The sequence below is a fragment of the Glossina fuscipes genome, unplaced genomic scaffold (assembly GCF_014805625.2).
Source record: "Glossina fuscipes isolate IAEA_lab_2018 unplaced genomic scaffold, Yale_Gfus_2 147, whole genome shotgun sequence".
Lineage (NCBI taxonomy): Eukaryota > Metazoa > Arthropoda > Insecta > Diptera > Glossinidae > Glossina > Glossina fuscipes.
In genome coordinates, this window is record NW_023998490.1 from 978,313 (window position 1) to 997,747 (window position 19,435).

Below are 19,435 nucleotides of genomic sequence, written 5' to 3' on the forward strand. Positions count from 1 at the left end.
CGAATGCACCCTTAAAGTCAATAAATATGCCTAAGACATACTTCTCATTACAATCCCTGCATCTTTCGTACGAAGACCCTTGCGGAAACCAAACTGAAACCAAGCCTATCAGACAGAGTAAGAGTAGGAATCATCTGAAGCCTCTCTATCATTATACTCTCCAGTACTTTTCCAAGCAATGGGAAGAGACTGATACCCAGATAAGACGAAGGATCAGTCCTCACCCTGTCGGCAGTACATGTAAAGAAATTTATGCAAACATTCTCAATTGTATGGAATTTTTATTTTCTCAATTGTATGGAATTTTGTATACGGAAATTATTGAGAATATACACATTAATCTCGCATCGATGGCTTTTTTATAAAGACCTGTTGAATGCGCTTATTCTCTAAAGGCGTACAATACATGTGACTTCGGGTGCAACTATTTAAGTATCCTTTTTTCATAATTATTATTGTATAAGAAATAGTACGGTGATGAATGTTATATCATAATTAATAATTTTAGTTTACTTATAGAGAATTTAATTAACTATTTAGTTTATTTATGAAAAAGAATATATAGTAGGAGATTGAAAAATTTGAATATTTTCAAGAATATTAATTAGAATTTTAGAATACGGTCAGGGAATTAGCTTATACTTTTCGGTTAGTTTTGAATATAAATTAAGGTATGCTTAATGAGTAAAACTTGCGTATATAAAAAGATTTTAAAAAAAGTCAGCAGTAAGATATATGTTTTTACTTTCTTTGATATAAAATACAACAATAATTTCATAATTTTATTTAAAAAAAAGAATTATTTTATATTCAAAAACATGTTTGAAGTTTTTTGAATTTGTTGAGAAATGAATTGAGTTCAAATAAAATTGACTTTGCTGACTTTGCTGTACATTCCTAAATAAAATTGAACGTAAAATTGATTTTCCTGACTTTGCTGTGCATTGCTTATGTAGGGGCTAAAGTAAATGCTGAGAGAGCTGAGAGAATTGGTGTTTGTGTTGTAAAATTCTCTCTTTTAATTTTTCATTTTACTGCTGGCAATGCTCGCGAAGAATTTTCTTTTAAATGGCAGCATTGCTGTTGGTCGACGGTTTCATTGAATGTAGTGGTGAGTGAGTGAGATGGTGGGTGTGACGAAAAACACAAAGGCGACGACAAATACAATACAAGCAATTGTCATTAGTTTTTTTGAGAACGATGTTGTGACGACGACGAATAGTCAGAGGAAATGACGAATTGTGAAAAAGACGAAAAGTAAAATTCTTTAATAAGAGAATTTCAACAATTCGCAATCAAAAAAGTCTTGTACATAAATTCCCGCATCTAAAGTTCGTTTGTTAGCGCATTCAATATGGTGAGTGTTTATAGAGACTGCTTTTATATACTAATTTGTGGATAATTTAAACAAAATGAAAAACGCAAGTGATTTGCAAGACAAGTTAACGAAAATGATTATGGGGTGCTCCGTGCTTTGCTTCCATATACATAGAAACAAAAAAAAAAAAAAAAAAAAGAAAAAAGAAATAGGAACTTCTCACGAAGAATATCAATCACACACACACAGGCACACTAAGTCTAACGATGTAATTCACAATAAACAGTAGATTGTAAACGTTTGGCTGTGAATGCGATTGAACGACCGACCTTTAACAGCGGGTTACTAAAGTATTCGTACGTTGTATGAGAAGATACTTTCAAACACTTGTTTTTGTTTAAATTCTTCCTCGTTTGTATTTTTTACATAATTTTATTAAAATTCAATTATAATTTCCTGCATGTTTAACTGGCTGTTGTTCTTGTTGGAATTAGAATTTTTGTGTGCAATTTTTCGAACTTTTTGCCTTTTTCTTTTCGTTTCTTAATTTCAAGGTTTTCAATATTTTATTCAAGGATCGTGTTACAAAGCCTCAAAAGAAGATGCTTATCACTTTGCTGAGAGAAACTAAATTTATGGAGGGCAAAAAGGAGAAGGAGTGGTATTGGGAGAAGATACAAGAGACCTTAAATAAAATTGGCCCCAAAAAGACTATTATACAATGGAAAAAGGTAGGTGTTCATGGGAAGTGATATAAAATTTAAGTCTTAACAATGTTTATTTTCATTTTAGTGCTGGCGGGATATGCGTTTAACTACTCGCAAAAAATTGGCTGAATTGAAACGTTGCCAAATGGGTGGAAATTCGCCCCCGCCCGGTATTGAGTTAAGTCAAGAAGACAATGACATTATCGATATTGTAGGCACGGAATACTTCTATGAAGAGATGAATGGTGAACTAAAACCAGAGAATTTCATGTCTGGTTTTGATTATGTGCCCGAACATTTTTGTGATGCCATACTTACAGCCGCGGCTGTGTCCAGTGGTCAGCAGCACATGCAGCATCAGAAGGAGCAACAACATACTTCTCAACAGCAGCAAGATCATCACACTAATGATGGAGAAACTAGCGACGCGCCCGGATCTTCGAATCATACTGACACACAGGGTGGTGGCTTTCCGCAAGGCAATGTTGGGCAAATGTCAGGACATAATGGTGACCATACCAATACCACTGGTTCGCTACAACAGCATAATCTAATGCCCCAGCACCCTGCATTTACAGGTGGTCTGCATCCTCATTTAATGCGCCGTCAACATGCCGCTGCAGCTTTGCAGCGTGAATCGGCATTCGAAGAAAAGTTATTACAATTTATGCAAGACGCCTTTCCTAAAAAAAGTAAAAAACGTAAAAATCGAGATCCTGACAAATTATTTCTGCTCTCGTTGTACGACGAAATCAAACGAGTGCCCGAGGATATACGACTGGACGTGAAAGCGGAACTGATACAGGTATTGAAAAAATTTCAAAAAAAGATACCAATGAAGCCAGAGAAAACCCACCATTCCCATGGCCAATCATCGTCCAGTTCTAGTAAATCCTCTGGAGGATCTACACCTACCGACAAGCCCTTATCACTGCCACAACATGGTCAATTGTCGCATGGGTTGTATCAGTTACCGAAAAAATACGACAAAAATGAGAAAGAACCCTCGCCACAATCTCAGGTGGATCGTGTACAACATGCCCGCGAACAAGCTACGACCAGCGTATCACTCCATGCGCCGCAAATACCACATCCTTTGTTTCAAATGCAGAAAAAATATGATGAGGGCGCAGCTGAAAAGGTCCATCAACAAAATGAGCAACGCAAACATGTTGAAACGGCTCATCAACAGCATCAGGCTGCTCATCAGCAGCCACCACCACCACCGTCAAATGAGCAGCAGCACCTGCACCATACGCAAATGCCACACGGCATTATGTTTCCGTTACCACAAATACGTGGTAATGAGCAGCCCGGTGCTCCGCAACATCATACCCATAATCCCCACCAGCAAGCTCAAGCTCCACAACATCCTCATCAGCAGGCTCAGCAGCATCATCCACCACCGATATTTGGGAATTCAACAACCTCTACGACGGGCATGAGTACAGATCGTCCTGCTATGGCGTACGAGAACGTTGGATGAATGTGGAGTCGATTATGGGAAGCCGCTTGGGAGGCCAGATTTCCTGTGTTATCATCGGTTTTAGAGCAGAGTGATTCGTGTTAAACTCTCTTTTTCTTTCTTTCTCACTTCTTCTATCGTGCAATAAATTAACCGGTAAAATGGTTTATTTTTTGCAGATTGGGCTCTCTAATGCTGCGGCGGCTAAAAAAAAAAGAAATACAATAATACTTTTTATGAATATTAGTTGATAACGATACAAAAAAAAAAAAAACAAGGAAAATGAAAAAAAATATGTTTACACATATGTATAGCATGTACGTTAAAATATAAAATATTTAGAATTAAATAGAAGTGTAAAGACAAAGAATCCGTGGTTTGAGATGGAAAAATAAAACGGATAAAAATAAGTGATAAGCATTCGCTTTCAGGTTGACAAATCGGCCGCGGATAATACATCCGTTAACTAGTGAAATATTACAGTTTTAAAATTGCATATGTAGGCTGATTACCTCAATCTTAGTGTTTTTCAACTAAAAATGTCATTAGCATTTTCTGCACCTGTTCGACGGTTGAAGATTCTCACTGAAGGAGCACAACAAAAAAAGGTAGATTGATACTTTAGGCAAATATACATTTTCAGTTTATGTTTGCATCTCTATGAGTACCGAGAACAATTTTGAATACCATTGTAGCCAAAAGTGGATTTTTTATTTTCTGACCACTTCCTTCCACGCTTGCAAGAGATTAGTTGGAGAGGGCATTGCATTAACAGTCTTTTTATGGCGTTATGACCGATCGATAATTATAAGAGAAAACGACGTGTTTTCTTACGGCTGGATGTGTGTCCAGTTCGAAATTCGAGAAGCAGCGTCACAATAAAATTCGGTTTTAACAACTACGTTAAGACCGATATTCGCTCGTGAAAATCACAAAAATATGCTTCCGACGTCTCTGCGACGCTAGAGGCAGAGTGTCCCTATAATTTTATTGTGACGACCCTTTTTTTGGTTCAAGATTTTTTCGTCGATAAGATCTCATCCTTGACATCTAAATTAAATAAAATTCGCAAACTCAGCGCAAATATTCTCACAGTTCTCACTTCTTTTTCCGTTACTTAAAGCTATGGATAGTAAATTAACCCTTTGCAATTCATGCCGTACTATTCTGCCTCCGAACAAGAGATAGTTTCTTCTTAAGTAATATTTACCGTTTTTGCGTTTGTTTATTTATGATTTACTTACATTCCCCCAGTCGTACGTCTGCTTATTTAGCTTATGCCCATAACTCTCTCTCTCCCTCCGTGAATATTATTGCTTTTTAGTGATGTGCTTGCAATCGTGTTTCGATGGCCCGCAATTTTCAATTTCACTTCAAGCGTTACTAATATGCGAGTGTCTCTCGCCTTTCTTTGCTTGGGCTTGGGCTATTGTTGGCGCAATGATTGAACGATTCATGCATGTTTTATGTAATTCTTGCTTGTTTCACATGCTTTCATTGGATTTTAAGTTTTGCAAAAATAATGAAGAATTAAACACCATTAAAATACAGTAAAAGCTCTTTATTCGCGGGGTATATGTTCCACAAATATGTCGCGAATACAGAAACCGTGAATACGGAATGATAATTTATATGGGATTATAGGTGACAAAATAAAAAAAAATCAAATATATAAAAAATCCATTTAATTGAAGTTTTTGAACATTTTGATTAATTATCTTAAGGTTTAGGCAATGATTTGAAGAATTTTGTAATTTTCTCTTGCTTGGCAGTTTTTAAAATCTCCTTCAATTCTGACTGATACGCAGCAGTCGCATTAACAATTTGCCTCTCAAAAATAACACTTCGTTCCACAGACGGATCAATGTTCATAAAGAAATCGCGAAGCTCGTTTGTCATTCTTAAACCTTCACTAAGACTTTTCAAATTAAACGTCACATTTCCAGTGCTTGTTGACGCCTCTTCTTCAATGGGCTGTGAATTTAGCATTTCCTCCAAGTAGGTTACAGTCAAATCTTCACCTTGCGATTCAAGCAATTACTGAATGTCACTTGAATCTATCTCTTCGAACCCATCTCGTCCTATTCCATTCGCGAACAATTTTCGCTGACAGTAAAGTTGAAGCTACAGCCGACCTTATTTTATCTTCGGATATTTTTATGGTATGGATGCAAATGAGTTTAAAGTTTTATATATACCGCCTTTATATGGGAAGTGGTCCGATCTGGGTCAAAACATTTCGGTGTACTAGATTTCGCCAAAATATCTCAAAAGTTAGGATCTGTAAGTTGAAAATAAGGAAACAACATCGACGGGCGGACAGGAATGATTCAGATTTAGTTTCTGTATTGATCTAGGCTAAGCAGTCCGTCGGTACAGCAAACAATGGGTCTATCTCAGATCTTGTACCGAAAGTGATGTAGAGTATAAAAACTGAATAATTTGGGAAAAGTTTGCGAAAATTGGTTAGTTAATGGTTCTCGATATTGAGTAAACTCAATAGTTATGGATTACGGATTTATTCCAATCGAATGAAAATTGGTTCAATCTTAAGATTGTCGTCAAGCAATATATTCAAATTATGATCGAGTTTATACGATATCGAGAACAATTAACCGGCTGCAGATGTGACTATGAACACGAGGTTTAATGGGAAAGCAAAAAGAATTTTTGACTTTGACAAATTTTTCATTTGAAATACACGTATAAGGGACGCCTCTTTAGATATCGCCAGTCATCTTTACCTTGTCCTTAATTGACAAATGTTATTTTTTGAAATTTGTTTTTTTTTTTATTCTTGGTTTAGGAAATATGGCACTACCCATGAGGAGTAGTCACATTTTAAGAATCGTGTTGCAAAGATCAGTAGCATTTGCTTCACATGTCCCTTGCGATATTTCTCTTTTTGGGCTGTTACTTTAATGTTCTTCCTCTTTCACATTTTCCATTTCCCAAGGGCTTGCCGGGGTGTTCACCGAGTGTTAGATATGATAGCATTTTTCTAGAATCGTTCGTAGTTGCTTTTCAACTGCATTCATTGGCTTACGTTCGGCTTGTTATTAACCTTTAGTTTCAAATTTTTTCAATTTGGCTCCCTTCCTTAGCCATTGCCGACATTTGCCGAGTTAATGCAAGTGGAAGGAGTAGTTTCTTCTCTGTCTATTACAAATGACTATGAAAGTTTTCTCCATTTCAATGTTTCGAAATGGATTGATTATTCTTTGTAATAAAATTCTTAGTTTGATGTTTTTTCGCAACAACATTATAACTTATACTTTAATACTTTCTTTTATTGGCAATCTTTGTGATAAAATTCTTACTCTCTGATAACATTTTTTTGCAACAATAAATCAAATTGCATTTTAATATTTGTTTTTCATGGTAAAGCTACGAATGTGATTTTCCAGCAAGTTTCTGCTAAGGGAAAAATTACAACAATTTTTACTCAACATTGAAACATTTTTAATATAACGTAAAATGCAAGGGTTTTAATTATAATTTTTACAAATTTTATTGCTACTTCTGTCTATATAGATCCGCTAAAAGATAACAGAAGTCGATTATCAAAATATGAGGACAAATTTTATTAGTGCTTAAGATTAATGTTCAGTTGTTAGTTTAAAAAAAAAAGGAAAAAAGAAAACATTATTATCTTCATAAAGAAAAGATAAACGATTTTTATTTGAAATTGTAATATAATAAGTGTCGTCATAATAATCAGTTAGTTGTTCTTATAATTTTTTAGATCATTGTGTTTGCACGTGAAGCGTCGATAAGCAACAACGGTTATACATGTTTTTTTTTTTTTTTTTTTTTTTTTTTACAAGCATCTTAATATTAACTAAATATATTAGGTTATAAGTGAAGTTGTAAGGAAAATCCGCTTAGGAATCCGTTTTAGTTCATTTTCGGCGATGTACAAAAATGAATTTGAAATTTTTGAGTTCATGGAAAAAATTTTGAATCTTAAGGACACGCCTCACCGGAGTTGGTTTTAATTAAGTCGATTTTGTGTTCCAAATCCGTCTTATCTCGTGCGACGTTTGAAGTAAAAACCATTGAAAATTCGGGCTCAAGCGTATCAAAATGTCGACAACTTGCACATGTCGCTATAAGGAACGCGTTATCATAACATGGTACATGGTAGGTTGCAGCAGGTCAAGCTTTTACGGAACAATGCCAAGGTGTTATGCTGTGTGCATGGGGGGAGGGGTGGCGGGTGGGGATGTCTAATTTTATTTTCTTATTTTTAGCACTTTTAATATGCATTAAGTATTGCATCAGAATTGTTTTTTTTTATTTCTTTCATACGATTTTCGTACACGTCGTAAACCCACACAAAAAGAGAAGAACGGAAGCGCAATTTCAATCTCGCGAAATAGTAAAACAAAGTGTAAGTATTGTAGACAGCCACGGTCCACCACTAGATATCCTATGCCGCTTCGGCTAACAAAGTTACTCAGTTCTAACGGCTTTTCAAAATACGGCTTTATACGGGAAGTTGTGTGATGCGAACTGTTTTCAATAACGTTCGCAATTTGTCCAAAACATGTCGGTGTAGTAGATTTCATCAAAATCAAGGTACGATAGGTACAAGACCAGAAAAGCTTAGATGGATTCGGGAAGTGATTCTGAAAGGTGGGTCTATTTCAACTATATCTGGGCGCTGCATATACATGTACAAAGTTAGCATGCCCCTGTATTAGAGGTGGTGAAGGGTATAAAAATGATGTGTGTGCTTGCCAAAGCTTATGAAACATTCATCCAACCTACGCTTAATTGGATGAAGTCCACAGCGAATTATTTGTATATAAGCGATTTCGTGACTTGTCATGCGATGATAAAATTAAATTCTTAGTGAGCCTTTCAGGAGACGCCTTGACAATATTTCAAGGAGGGGAATTAACGATCCCTTCATCAAGCCCATAAGAGCATCTGAAGTGGAAACCAACAGTACAACTGTCATTACGTGCTTTCCAATATACGCAGAGTGAACGGTTTTTTGCAAAATTTCGCTGCCATCATATTCATTGATCAGCATTACCCGAACTCATCTATGAAAACATTTGGCGTTCATGATACTTTCATGGCAGCCTGACATGTACGGACTTACTCAAGGCCTCTAAAGGTATTCAAACAACATTGTAAAGTAAGTGAGCGGCAGCTTCTAGCGTCTTGCTTAACTCGATAAGAAAATTGACTTAAATTTTCATAATTGAAGTTTTTACTACTCTCTGAAATATATAAAAAAAGGTATTGATAAATTTTCCGATGATCCCCGGTACTCTTTTTACGTCTTCGGTACGTTGCGCACGACGTGCCCAGAAAAGTCTTTCATATGTTAACCTTTAATTAATAGACGCTTGGATATATTTTGATTAGGGAGGCCTGTTAGTGTAAATGATAAAGTAATGCGAAATATCAATGTATATGCAACGATTAAGTTTGATGATTTGGCCTTTCTCTACATAAAATAGCCCTGTTCCTTTTAGCATTATTGGCTTATTTAGTGTAGACAGGCGTGCCAAGTTGCATTTTTGGCAATCATTACTTTTGCTGTTTGATTTGAAGAAACCTGCAGCCGAAGCCCATCAAGCACTTTTTAAAACTTGTAGTGATGCTACCCCGTCATATTCAAATTGTCGGTTTCGGTTCCAAAGGTTTGAAAGTATTCGTTTTGATATTGAAATCGTTTTGCCATTGAAGACAAAGAACGGGCTAGAGGACTACAAAAGTTCGATGACCATGATATGCAAGACGTATTGGATGAAAATCCAGTTCAAAATTTCAAGGAACAGCTTCGCAGTTCATGAATCACTGGTTTCTAGGCGTTTACATGTGACGGGAAAGGTTCAAAAGTAATTAAAATGGCTACGATACGAACGGATCGAAAGGGCACATATACATCGGCACCGAAGCGGAATATTCAGGACCGTAAGGTAGTGCCGGGCATCAGCAATGTATACTAAAATCGAATGAAACTGTTACTCCAGATATCAACCGATGTCATTAGAATGAATTGAACGATGTATTGTTGCAGGAACGATCAGTAAAATCGGTTAACAGACACATATTCATCTTCTCACATGACAACGCTCGGCTACACGTGACAACTCTGGGTCAAGGATGCACTGTTGCAGCTCCAATAGTCAGTCAGTTCTGCGTACTCATCCGACGGCTGACATGCGATTTCGAAATGCTGAAGAAATGCGAAAATAGGTCAATGATTGGATCGGTGTTATACCAATATCGTTCTTTCGATACGGTATCCTCATATTGCCAGACAGGAGGGAAAAAGTTGCAGAAAATGTTGTGGTTAATAAATTTTGTGCAAATTTTTTTCAATAAATGCCTTTTTCAAGTGAAAAAATGATCAAAAAACATGCCCAGCACTTATAAGAAATAAGCTTGAATTTTCCGCCGACCTAATAAACGTAGATTTATGTACTAAATTAAGATCGGCGATCTTCTATTAAGAGTGTACATTCATACGTAAATAATTGTTTACTTAAGTTATAAATAGTTGTCTATCAGTGCAGATAGACAGATGATTAATTTTAAGTTTTCAATTATATGCAACCATAAACACAAACATTGATTAAAAGAAAATAGTTAAGTTCTTATCGCAGACATACACCATCGCATAGTCAGTCCGAGTGTCTATGAACTTACGAAACTTTAATGATGAATTAATCACTAAACTATCATATACGTATGTACGTATAAATAAATCACTATTCCCGTAATAGCTCAAGTGGTCTATAAATTGTGATTTTCTTTATATTCTTTAATTTTTTTCTTTGCAAATTTTTTTATATTTTTAATTTTTTAAATATTTTTATTGCTGTTGTTGTTGTTGTTGTTGTTGTTGTTCGCAAATTAACTCTTTGAAATTACGATAACGAGAGATTCTCGCGCACACTTAAAGAATCGAAGATCTCGCGCTTTATCTTTTATCAGTAATACTTGAAGAGCTGAAAGTGCTCATTAAGTCGTCCGAATGGAATTTTATTTGAAATTAGTTTGGCACTGTTACTCGAATGAACAATAAGGAATGAATTTAAGACGGCGTAAATTAATTTATTTAAATTAAATTTATTCTATATTCGTTTGCGAGGTTTTTTTGCACTGTGCGCGGGTCAATCAATATCAATCATTAATCAATAATTAAAGGATTTTTTAAAGGAAAAAAAAAAAAAAAAAAAAAAAACTAAGAAGATAATGTAAAACGTGTGCGAAAAGTGTTCCTTTTCTAAATAAAAAGGAAATAAATAAAGTAACTTTCCATTCGTAATCTAATGGACTGATTGCCTGTGATATTAATTTCTACTCAAAAATTTTTCTGTAATAAGTTTGAGTTTTCAACTTCATCCATAAACGTTTACACAATATGACGAAGGGTAAGATGAAGAACCTTGCTCGATATCCTTTGATTAAAAGAACATATCTTTAACGCATCCTTAAAAGTTCGTGTGAATCGTTGTTATGCTTTTTAAGTTAAAAAAAGTCAAAAATTTACATTTATGATAATTCCTTTCATGTAAAGATTAAGATGATTCTTCTCTTATGAAGGAAAAGCGCCAAGATCACACCTCTGTAGCGTTTAAATCTCTTAAACAAATGTCCAGAAATTGTAGAGTAATAATTATGAGGATCTTAGACTTAATCGACCGGAGCTTTTAAGGAATAAATTAAAAAAACTCATTATCGAGGGAGGCTTGAATATTCATTACTCCCAATAATTAATCGAAATTATTTTTGCATTGAACTGTAGGAGGGCTCTGGATTAGCCAGGTCAGGGCTATTCAAATTTACAAAAAAAAAGCTATGTAGCTCTGGATTAGCCAGGTCAGGGCTATTCAAATTTACAAAAAAAAAGCTATGTGGCCATCTTAAAGAGGACTCTTGCGAGCCAGCAGTCATAGTAAATATATAAAAATCGCGTTCTTCTTGATAACGTTATAGTTGAGAGTCAATCAGTTGACCCGTAGAGCTGACTTTTTAGTTGCACTTTCAGATAATTCTGAAAGGTATTTCTGCTAGCTTTTAAAGATCTTGTTTTATTCAGTTTTTGCCTGTAAACGAATCTTAATCAGTTTCAAATTGAACCGACGGCAGTTAACTAATCTGTTAATCTATGTAACAATTATATATTGAATGCAGAAGTTGTTTACCTCTTTGTTCTATTTATTATTCTATCATTGTTTATTTATATATTTTCCTATATGTTTAAATGTTACGTAGACATAGTTTAAACAAGTGCTTAACAAGCACGTTAGCCTCATATTTTGTTACATTACTTATATAAGTTATAGTCTTGACCTAACATTATTTTAACAGACATTACGTATTGTTATAGCCATCTATAAAACTCGCAGGCATATTCAATTTGTTAATGCGTTTCGTAAATATATTAAACGACAAGCATTTTGATCAGCGTCAACTTATATGAAAAAAGAGTATCGCTCGCTTATCGATTAAATCATTAAATCGTTCCTTTGGTAGTTTATTTATCTGTGAATGCGGTTAAAGCTGTTGTCTTCCCAATTGACCATTAAGATGCATATGCGTACTTCGATCTGCTCAGCGATCGTCTACCTTGAATTAAGTCCTCTCTTTAAAACGGATTGTTCATGAAAACGCTTACGATAGTTAGAAAATTAAAACTTGATGAAAAAAAACACAAAAAAACTTATATTCGGCGGAGGTCGAGTCTCGCACACCTACAACTATGCTTTTAGCACTCTACTCTCCATGTTCTTTTATTTGATACCCATATCACTGGTATTATGAAGAAAAATGTATTCGCGGTGTTTGTCCAATTTTTGATATTTGAGTTTGATATTTGGGTCAAATTAACGTTTAGTTCTCGTTAAAATTTCTTCATAGGAAACACGACAGACTGGAAATAGTAAAAATGATCCTCTGCTCTCCGAACCACAACGTGACTCTGGGACGGATTTTAGATTACCATCTGTTATTGGCTGCAAGTCACTGATGCAAATATCTACTTACTCGCATTTTTTTTTTAAATTGTCTCCATACACTGCCTTAAGTGGATATACTTACCTCTTCAATTCAAACGATATATGGAAAACAAACGAACGTACGGACACACAAACAGACGCTTCACTTTTATTTGATTCAAACTCTTTCGCCTGCGCAGCTTATGTAGTTTCCATGTCTATTATAAAGTTAAAAGTGAATAAAATGTGAATGTTTGGCATTCGTATTCAGGGTGTTCTTAGAACTGATCTGGGAAATTAAACCAAATCATATACTGACCTAGAATACAATAATCTCTTCCGAATTGGTGCGCTTGGTTGCCCCATTATTTGTCTATACTTGTTCAGATGTTCGTCAGTCCGTCCGTCTCTCCAGTCGCTTATCTGTCCGTCTGAATTGAGCCAATCAGGGTTTCTTTAGTCCATCAACTCACCCAATTATTCGTTAACTGTGCCTTCATTGTAATGCTAGTCCTCTCAGTTATCCGGCTCATATAATGTAGATTGTTAATTTCTTGATTGTTTTGTCCATACCTCTTTCCATCAATGAATCTCTTTTCTATTCTTTATTTAACTTCTGTCGCAGAAATTTGTTTACCATTCGCTGTGCGTAGCTTTGAAACGTTACCGTAAATGAGAGAAAGAATTTTGGTTTTCCTCTACAGTAAATAAATATAAAACGTAATGTTTTTTTAAGCTTTGGGTTCACTAGCGAGCTGATCACAATAATTTTTACAGTTTGTGTGCGTAATTTTTAAAAAACTGTCACGAGTAAGTTCTTCGACTGCGGTTCAATAAATTAACGGGGGGGAATGGACAAAGTTAGAGGGAAGCGCTGCAGGATTTCGAACAACTAAAACAAGCAAATTAACAAAGTTATAGTAAACCGGTTCGATATTTCACTTTTGAATGAGTTTACACTCAATTTTAACGCAAATTACCCTATGATAAAGGTGTATTACTTCTATTATTTCATTTGTAACACATCAGAAACTTTAACAGAAATTCGTAATCAATGTAATCCTATACTTCTAAGTCTATAATCGCCGATGGAGTTTCCACCAAGCGATCGGCAAAGCGATAGACTCTTGAGAATTCCATTGCGATTTCTTTATATTCTTCCTCGTTTTATCCCCCTCTACCTCTTAGCTACCCTAGTGCCACCATGTAAACCGAAAAATCCCGGAGTGGCTGGTCAAATACCAAAAAAAAAAACGATGAAAAATTTAGTAGAAATAAAGGATGTACAGAATGTAGCGAAACTCATATCCAACTTAGTAGTATCGTACGGGAAACTGATACGCACAAAATTAAGAAGAAAAATGATCTTGCGAATGTTGTCCATGTAAATTTGTGTTGAGCCTATAGGTCGCAAGTTTTGAAGCATTTTGATAAAAGTGGGCATGCTCACGTATTTTGATCAAAGAACGAACCCTATTGAAAATGGTGATACTGTTTCGATATTCTAAAGATTTAGGTCAGCTGGGTCAATTTTTTGAACTCCTTCTCACATAATCGTTCCCAGGAAACCTGAAAAAAAGATCTAATTTTGAACATATTATAGCTGAAAAGTGTTCACAACATTAAATTGACATAGAACGTACCACATTAGATCTATATAGATTCTCCTATAAAGATTCTCCTTAAATGTAAACTCTTTCATTTCAAATAGGCCTAATTGTTGATGTTTTATAATGAAAATATGCTCACGATAGTAATTTGACATAAAAATTAATTTGGCCAAATTTGAATAACACGGGTCCATTTCTTGGAGTTGTTTTGAGTCGTAAGTCCTTCAGCAAAAGGCTTAATTTTTAATAATTTTTGATGAAAATTAGATCATAGTAGCAATTTAGGAAATTTGGATTAGATAGGTCTATATTTTGACGCTAACATAAACAATGGTTATCATGAAAAGCTAGCCTTTATATGGAAAGAAAGTCTAAGTCTAAGTTTAGGAAGTAAATGAGCTTTTCACAATTTGGACACGATACACATATGGGACTGAGTAATTTTTGATGTGTTAGTATCAAAACGGGGAAATAATTGTACTAGGCGATGATGTAGGGTATTTAGCGATCGGCCATGCCCGACTATGACATTCTTATTTGTTTTTTATAAATCTTTGTGTTAATTAAGAAAAGTTTTGAAAATGCAAATTTTTTTTGTCTTTTGTTTTGTTAATACAAGTACAAGCTCGTACCGTGTTATGGTATCTCGTGTTTATGGGATTTGCCGTAAACTATATGATACGCATTAATCTAAATATCACTATAGTGGAGATGGTAACTACTAAGAGGGCAGCAACAGCAGTATTAAAGATAACAAGAGCAGCTAATGAAAACAATGGCACCACAACAAATCAACTCATAACTCATTATACTGCAGAGCAGTATTCGAAATTTTCTTTCGAAAAGCATTTATTAAATTTAGTAAACGTAAAGAACTTAACGTTTTTTTCGAAATGAAATGAAGAACTAAGGATACAACTTTATTTAGATACCGTATGAAGATGGATTTCATTGGGATGAATATCAACAGGGTTTGGTATTGGGTGCCTTTTTCTGGGCGCATTGGATAACACAAATTCCCGGTGGAATTTTGGCGAAAAAGTTCGGCACTAAAGTAGTGTTTGGCTTGGCGAACGTTGTCGGTTGTTGGCTGTGCTTTTTAATACCGATTGCTGCCTATTTAGATTATCGCATATTGATTTGGCTGCGTTTAGCTCAAGGTTTGATTACGGTAAGTAAAAGATTGATAGGGAGAAAGATTAATGTTAACTCGTTTTTAATAAAAGCGAATCATTTCAGGGCTTAGCTTGGCCGGCTATGCATGTACTCACTGCTAAATGGATACCACCAAATGAACGCAGTAAATTCGTTACCGCTTATTTAGGAAGTTCTGTGGGCATTGCTTTGTTTTACCCTTTATTCGGTTATGTAATGCATTGGGCTTCTTGGGAGTGGGTCTATCATATATGCGGTGTATTGGGTACATTTTGGTGGTTGGCTTGGATGTTCCTCGTATTTGATAGTCCAACCCAGCACCCCCGCATAAGCGAGCAGGAGTTACATTACATTGAGAAATCTTTAGTGGCTTCGCAGCAAACCACTGGCTCGTCATCGTTGACGCCATGGAAATCAATATTTATGTCGCGTCCCGTGTGGATGAACGTTATAGCGCAATGGGGCGGTATTTGGGGGCTATTTACATTGATGACACAGGCACCTACATATTTTCGTGTGATCCATAATTGGAATATAACCGCTGTAAGGGAAACTAGTGTTATTTAAAGACAATTTTTTTTTTTTTTAATTTTGTATACATTTTTATTATTTTTAGACCGGAATATTGTCGGGCTTACCGCATTTAATGCGCATGCTCTTTGCTCTGGTGTTCTCTATGTTTGCTGATTATCTCCTCAAAACCGAAAGAATGTCCCGCACTAACTTACGAAAACTAGCTACAGCTGTCTGTGAGTTTTGCATTCATTCAAGAGATCGTTTTTTTATTAATTTTTTAACTCATTATTAATTCTTCTAATTTTTCTAAGGTTGTATCGTTAAAGGTCTAATGGTTTTGGCATTGGCTTATTTCGGCCATAACGCAACAGCAGCCGTTGTTTTATTGACGCTTGCTACTATGTTTCATGGTGCGGTGTCTTCAGGTCCTTTAGCCTCCATAGTAGATATTGCTCCTAATTATGCCGGCATAGTACTGGGTATAAGTGGCACGATTGGTGTTTTACCAGGCTTCATTTCGCCGTATGTCGTGGGCGTGCTGACATTAGGAAATGTAAGTTCGTTTTACTTTTATTCCTTTTACTTCCTTTTACTTTTATTTTATTTGTTTTTTTTTTAGCAAACCTTTGAATCCTGGAAAAATGTTTTTCTCATTTGCTCTGCTATGCTAATCGGTAGTGGGATGTTGTACGTTTGCTTTACCGATTCCACACTGCAATCATGGAACGGCCATTCCACATCCAGTGACGATAAGGAATCGCAAAAATTGACTGATCATAGAGATGAAGATTTAAAAAATATTGAAATAAATTTAAGTGAAACAGTTGAACAATTAAGTCGTGGTTAGTAAATATAAGAACAACAAATAAGAAAAAATTTTTTCCTCATACTCAGGTGATGTGAATGAAATAAGTTAAATGAATAAGGTGAAGTGGTATCGCAGAACCATCCCGGTCGAATCAAACAAATTTGCTTTGTGTGTTTCTAACACGTGGGTACAATTTTCAGAGACTTTGTAAAGATAACTTGTATACCACACCAACATTAGTCGTGTCTATCTCCCATCGATCTTGCACTTGTTCAGCTTGTGTTTCCTCGAAGAAAGATTTGAGAAAGTTCATCTGTCCATTTATAGATTCAAATAGGTGTAGCATTAGGCGAAGGGAAAACTTCGCCGCGGTTTTCCTAGTAGAGCTTTTTAGAATCGTCTAACTAGTATTATCAGTTGTAATCTTATCAAGCCCATATTGTGAGACCTGAAAGGCGCCCTTAGTCAGCACCGAGATAGTAATTAAATTAAAAAAAAAAAAGAACATGGCATTCGATAATTCGATGGAGAATAATTGATTTTTAAAAAGGAACTAGAATTGTAAAAAACTTGCCATGTTTTACAATATCATTTCGACCACGACGATAACACTTCGCCGAATCGTTTATAAATACATTATTGTCTCAAATATGGGTTCATGGAAGACCATCCCGATAAGTCGCGTGCACAAAGGATTTCATATGCATTTCGTATGCATTTTTCAATGTGTACAAAAAGTCGGCTCTAAGTCTCGTCTTGGCCGGAGAGGATAGTTTGAACCACGCCCAAACCCTTACATTCGATATATATGGTAATGTAACTTTGTTGTAGATCCTCTAGGTGATGCCTAATTGTCTTGCCGACGGTTGGGTGGACGGAAGGGGGAAGGGGGCGTGAGTTGCCGAGTGCATATACCTCTTAAACCAGCAAACTTTCCTGAGATTAAGTTGACATGGCACATACACACGTAGTCTTCCTGAGAGTATCTATCTTGAGCACGCTTGTTCTTTGAATGAATATTTAGCCACGAATTTAGTTGCTTCCATGCCGAAAGAACAAACGATCAGTTGAGGCATAGTCGTATAACAGAAGGGCAATAAGTCAGCGATTCAAACCATGGTTCAGCGGAATATCTCAGATAATTGCGTAAAGCTTAAAGATGACTTTTGATATTCATTCATCCACAGGCAGGAATCAAAAATGTAATCCAATACAGTATGGTATTAAACATATGCTCTCTTGAAAAAATTCTTTAAAACTTAATTGCAGACGCGTTAGTATCTACTAAGACGAATAAGAAATTTGTTAAAATTGCAAAGTGACATTAGGTAAGCATTGCTAGTAGTCAGTGATTTTAACTCAATGAAAGCCTGTTTATTGCAATAATTTTCACATTAAATAGCTTTTATATTCAAATACGTAGAATCAGAAGCAACTCTCGGGCGAGTAGAGGGGTTCCGTACAAATAATATAATCGACAATTCTATGATTTATGACACAATGCAGAAATGCTTTAAAAAATTCTTAATTGCCTGAGATAGTCGCAATTATCTCACTGCGCTTTTACAAGCCTTCTATTGCACAATCGTGATGATAGGTCTTCTCTTTACTTTTAGAATAATTAATAGGCGCTCGTAAAAGCTAATAAGATTCTTAACTGATAACTTCTGTTTGTTTTATAAGAACAACAATTCATTCATCATCTATTTACAGTGCTTGTGTGCTTGCAATCGAAAAAATTCTAAAAATTATTTTTTTTACACTTTCGCTTATATTCTAATCACAAATCAATTAATGTATTAAGTTTGAAAAGTGCTGCCTGCAATCGAAGGAGGAAACTTAGTTCTAGATATCGTTATCTTAAAGTTTCAAATCAAGTGTGCGGACTATGAACCTATCGCAACTTTTATATATATATATACATACATATATATATATATGTATATTTCTTTCTTTCTATTTGATTTAGAGTAAAACTGATTTTAGTTAATTTATTATGTTAAATATTTTGTTTGTCAAGATAAATACTGTTCTTGAGTTTTCATAATCAAAAGATTAAATAATAAGATTTTTTAATCGCTTTATAGTGTAGCGTATAGTACCGGAGTCCGCTCTAAGCTCCTAAGTTTCGCTATGAAACATGCGACGACTTGACTTAGTAATGAACTTGTTTGCATTGCCCAGTTGTGTGTTTTTCTTATTGTAAGGCGCTAAGAAGCATAAGGAAAAGCAACGCGCGTTACGATGCCAATCAATAAATGCCCTACAGCTTAAAATAGAACTGGCTTTTAGTATACCATGTAAATTTGCGTTCAGCATACAGGTCGCAATTTTTGGAAATTATTTCGACCAAAGGACGAATCTTATTGAAAATGGTTCGAATCGATCTGCTTTTTCGCTCACTCTGCCTTATTTTGAAAGCTCGTTATATCGAAGATACTTGCAATAATCGTTCCTACGAAAACGGAATCTTTACAAAGTAAAAAGGTTTAAATTTCAATATTTCATGGTGAGAATTGATCCGTGTATAAGGATTCCAAGAAATTTCAGACCCTAGATGTCAAAATTACTGATGTTTTATAATGAAAATTTGCTTATGATAGTTATTTGATACAAAAATGAACTGGACCAAAATTGACTGATATAGGTCTATTTCTTGGACCCCCTCCAGAAAAGATTTCTCATGAATAGTAACCTTTCAGAAAAAGGTTTCATTTTTAATACTTTATGATGAAAATTTATCTATAGTAGCAAAATATTAACAGTGGCATTTTTGTACTACATAGGTGCTACCTTTAGATTTCAGCAAATATTAGTTTGGGGAAAAAGAAATCCATTATTTTTATATGAACTTCAGAACTTTATTTAACATGCTTCGGATTGTCCGATT

At 35.2% G+C, this 19,435-nt stretch overlaps 2 protein-coding genes and 1 long non-coding RNA gene across 4 annotated transcripts; 2 read left to right on the plus strand and 1 right to left on the minus strand.

Annotated features, from left to right (window-relative positions):
- The first annotated feature begins 1,128 nt into the window (after window positions 1-1,128).
- On the plus strand, window positions 1,129-3,757 carry LOC119641256 (mediator of RNA polymerase II transcription subunit 15). 2 transcript variants are annotated; one of them, XM_038039835.1, is made up of 3 exons: window positions 1,129-1,357; window positions 1,873-2,049; window positions 2,111-3,757. In XM_038039835.1, the coding sequence occupies exons 1-3, from the start codon at window positions 1,355-1,357 to the stop codon at window positions 3,509-3,511; spliced, it is 1,581 nt and encodes a 526-aa protein (XP_037895763.1). In that variant the 5' UTR covers window positions 1,129-1,354; the 3' UTR covers window positions 3,512-3,757. The 2 variants fall into 2 exon arrangements, with proteins under 2 accessions (XP_037895763.1, XP_037895764.1); XM_038039836.1 differs by having other exon boundaries at window positions 1,130-1,357; window positions 1,894-2,049.
- A 6,830-nt stretch (window positions 3,758-10,587) lies between these two features.
- On the plus strand, window positions 10,588-16,612 carry LOC119641284 (sialin). Its single transcript, XM_038039880.1, has 7 exons — window positions 10,588-10,890; window positions 14,686-14,933; window positions 14,995-15,237; window positions 15,306-15,764; window positions 15,838-15,970; window positions 16,049-16,290; window positions 16,357-16,612. Exons 1-7 carry the CDS (start codon window positions 10,881-10,883, stop codon window positions 16,582-16,584), a joined length of 1,563 nt encoding a protein of 520 aa, XP_037895808.1. The 5' UTR covers window positions 10,588-10,880; the 3' UTR covers window positions 16,585-16,612.
- LOC119641285 lies at window positions 11,567-12,993 on the minus strand. Its single transcript, XR_005247813.1, has 2 exons — window positions 12,776-12,993; window positions 11,567-12,674 (listed from the first exon to the last, which is right to left on the minus strand). It is a non-coding gene; the product is annotated as an uncharacterized LOC119641285 (long non-coding RNA).
- Window positions 16,613-19,435: the final 2,823 nt, after the last annotated feature.

Bases quoted from the DNA above. Each gene is read 5' to 3' on its own strand.
- LOC119641256 (XM_038039835.1), top strand. The intron at 2,050-2,110 runs GTAGGTGTTCAT...TTTTCATTTTAG, and splicing joins CTATTATACAATGGAAAAAG to TGCTGGCGGGATATGCGTTT.
- LOC119641284 (XM_038039880.1), top strand. The intron at 15,238-15,305 runs GTAAGTAAAAGA...GAATCATTTCAG, and splicing joins TAGCTCAAGGTTTGATTACG to GGCTTAGCTTGGCCGGCTAT. The intron at 15,765-15,837 runs GTAAGGGAAACT...TATTATTTTTAG, and splicing joins ATAATTGGAATATAACCGCT to ACCGGAATATTGTCGGGCTT.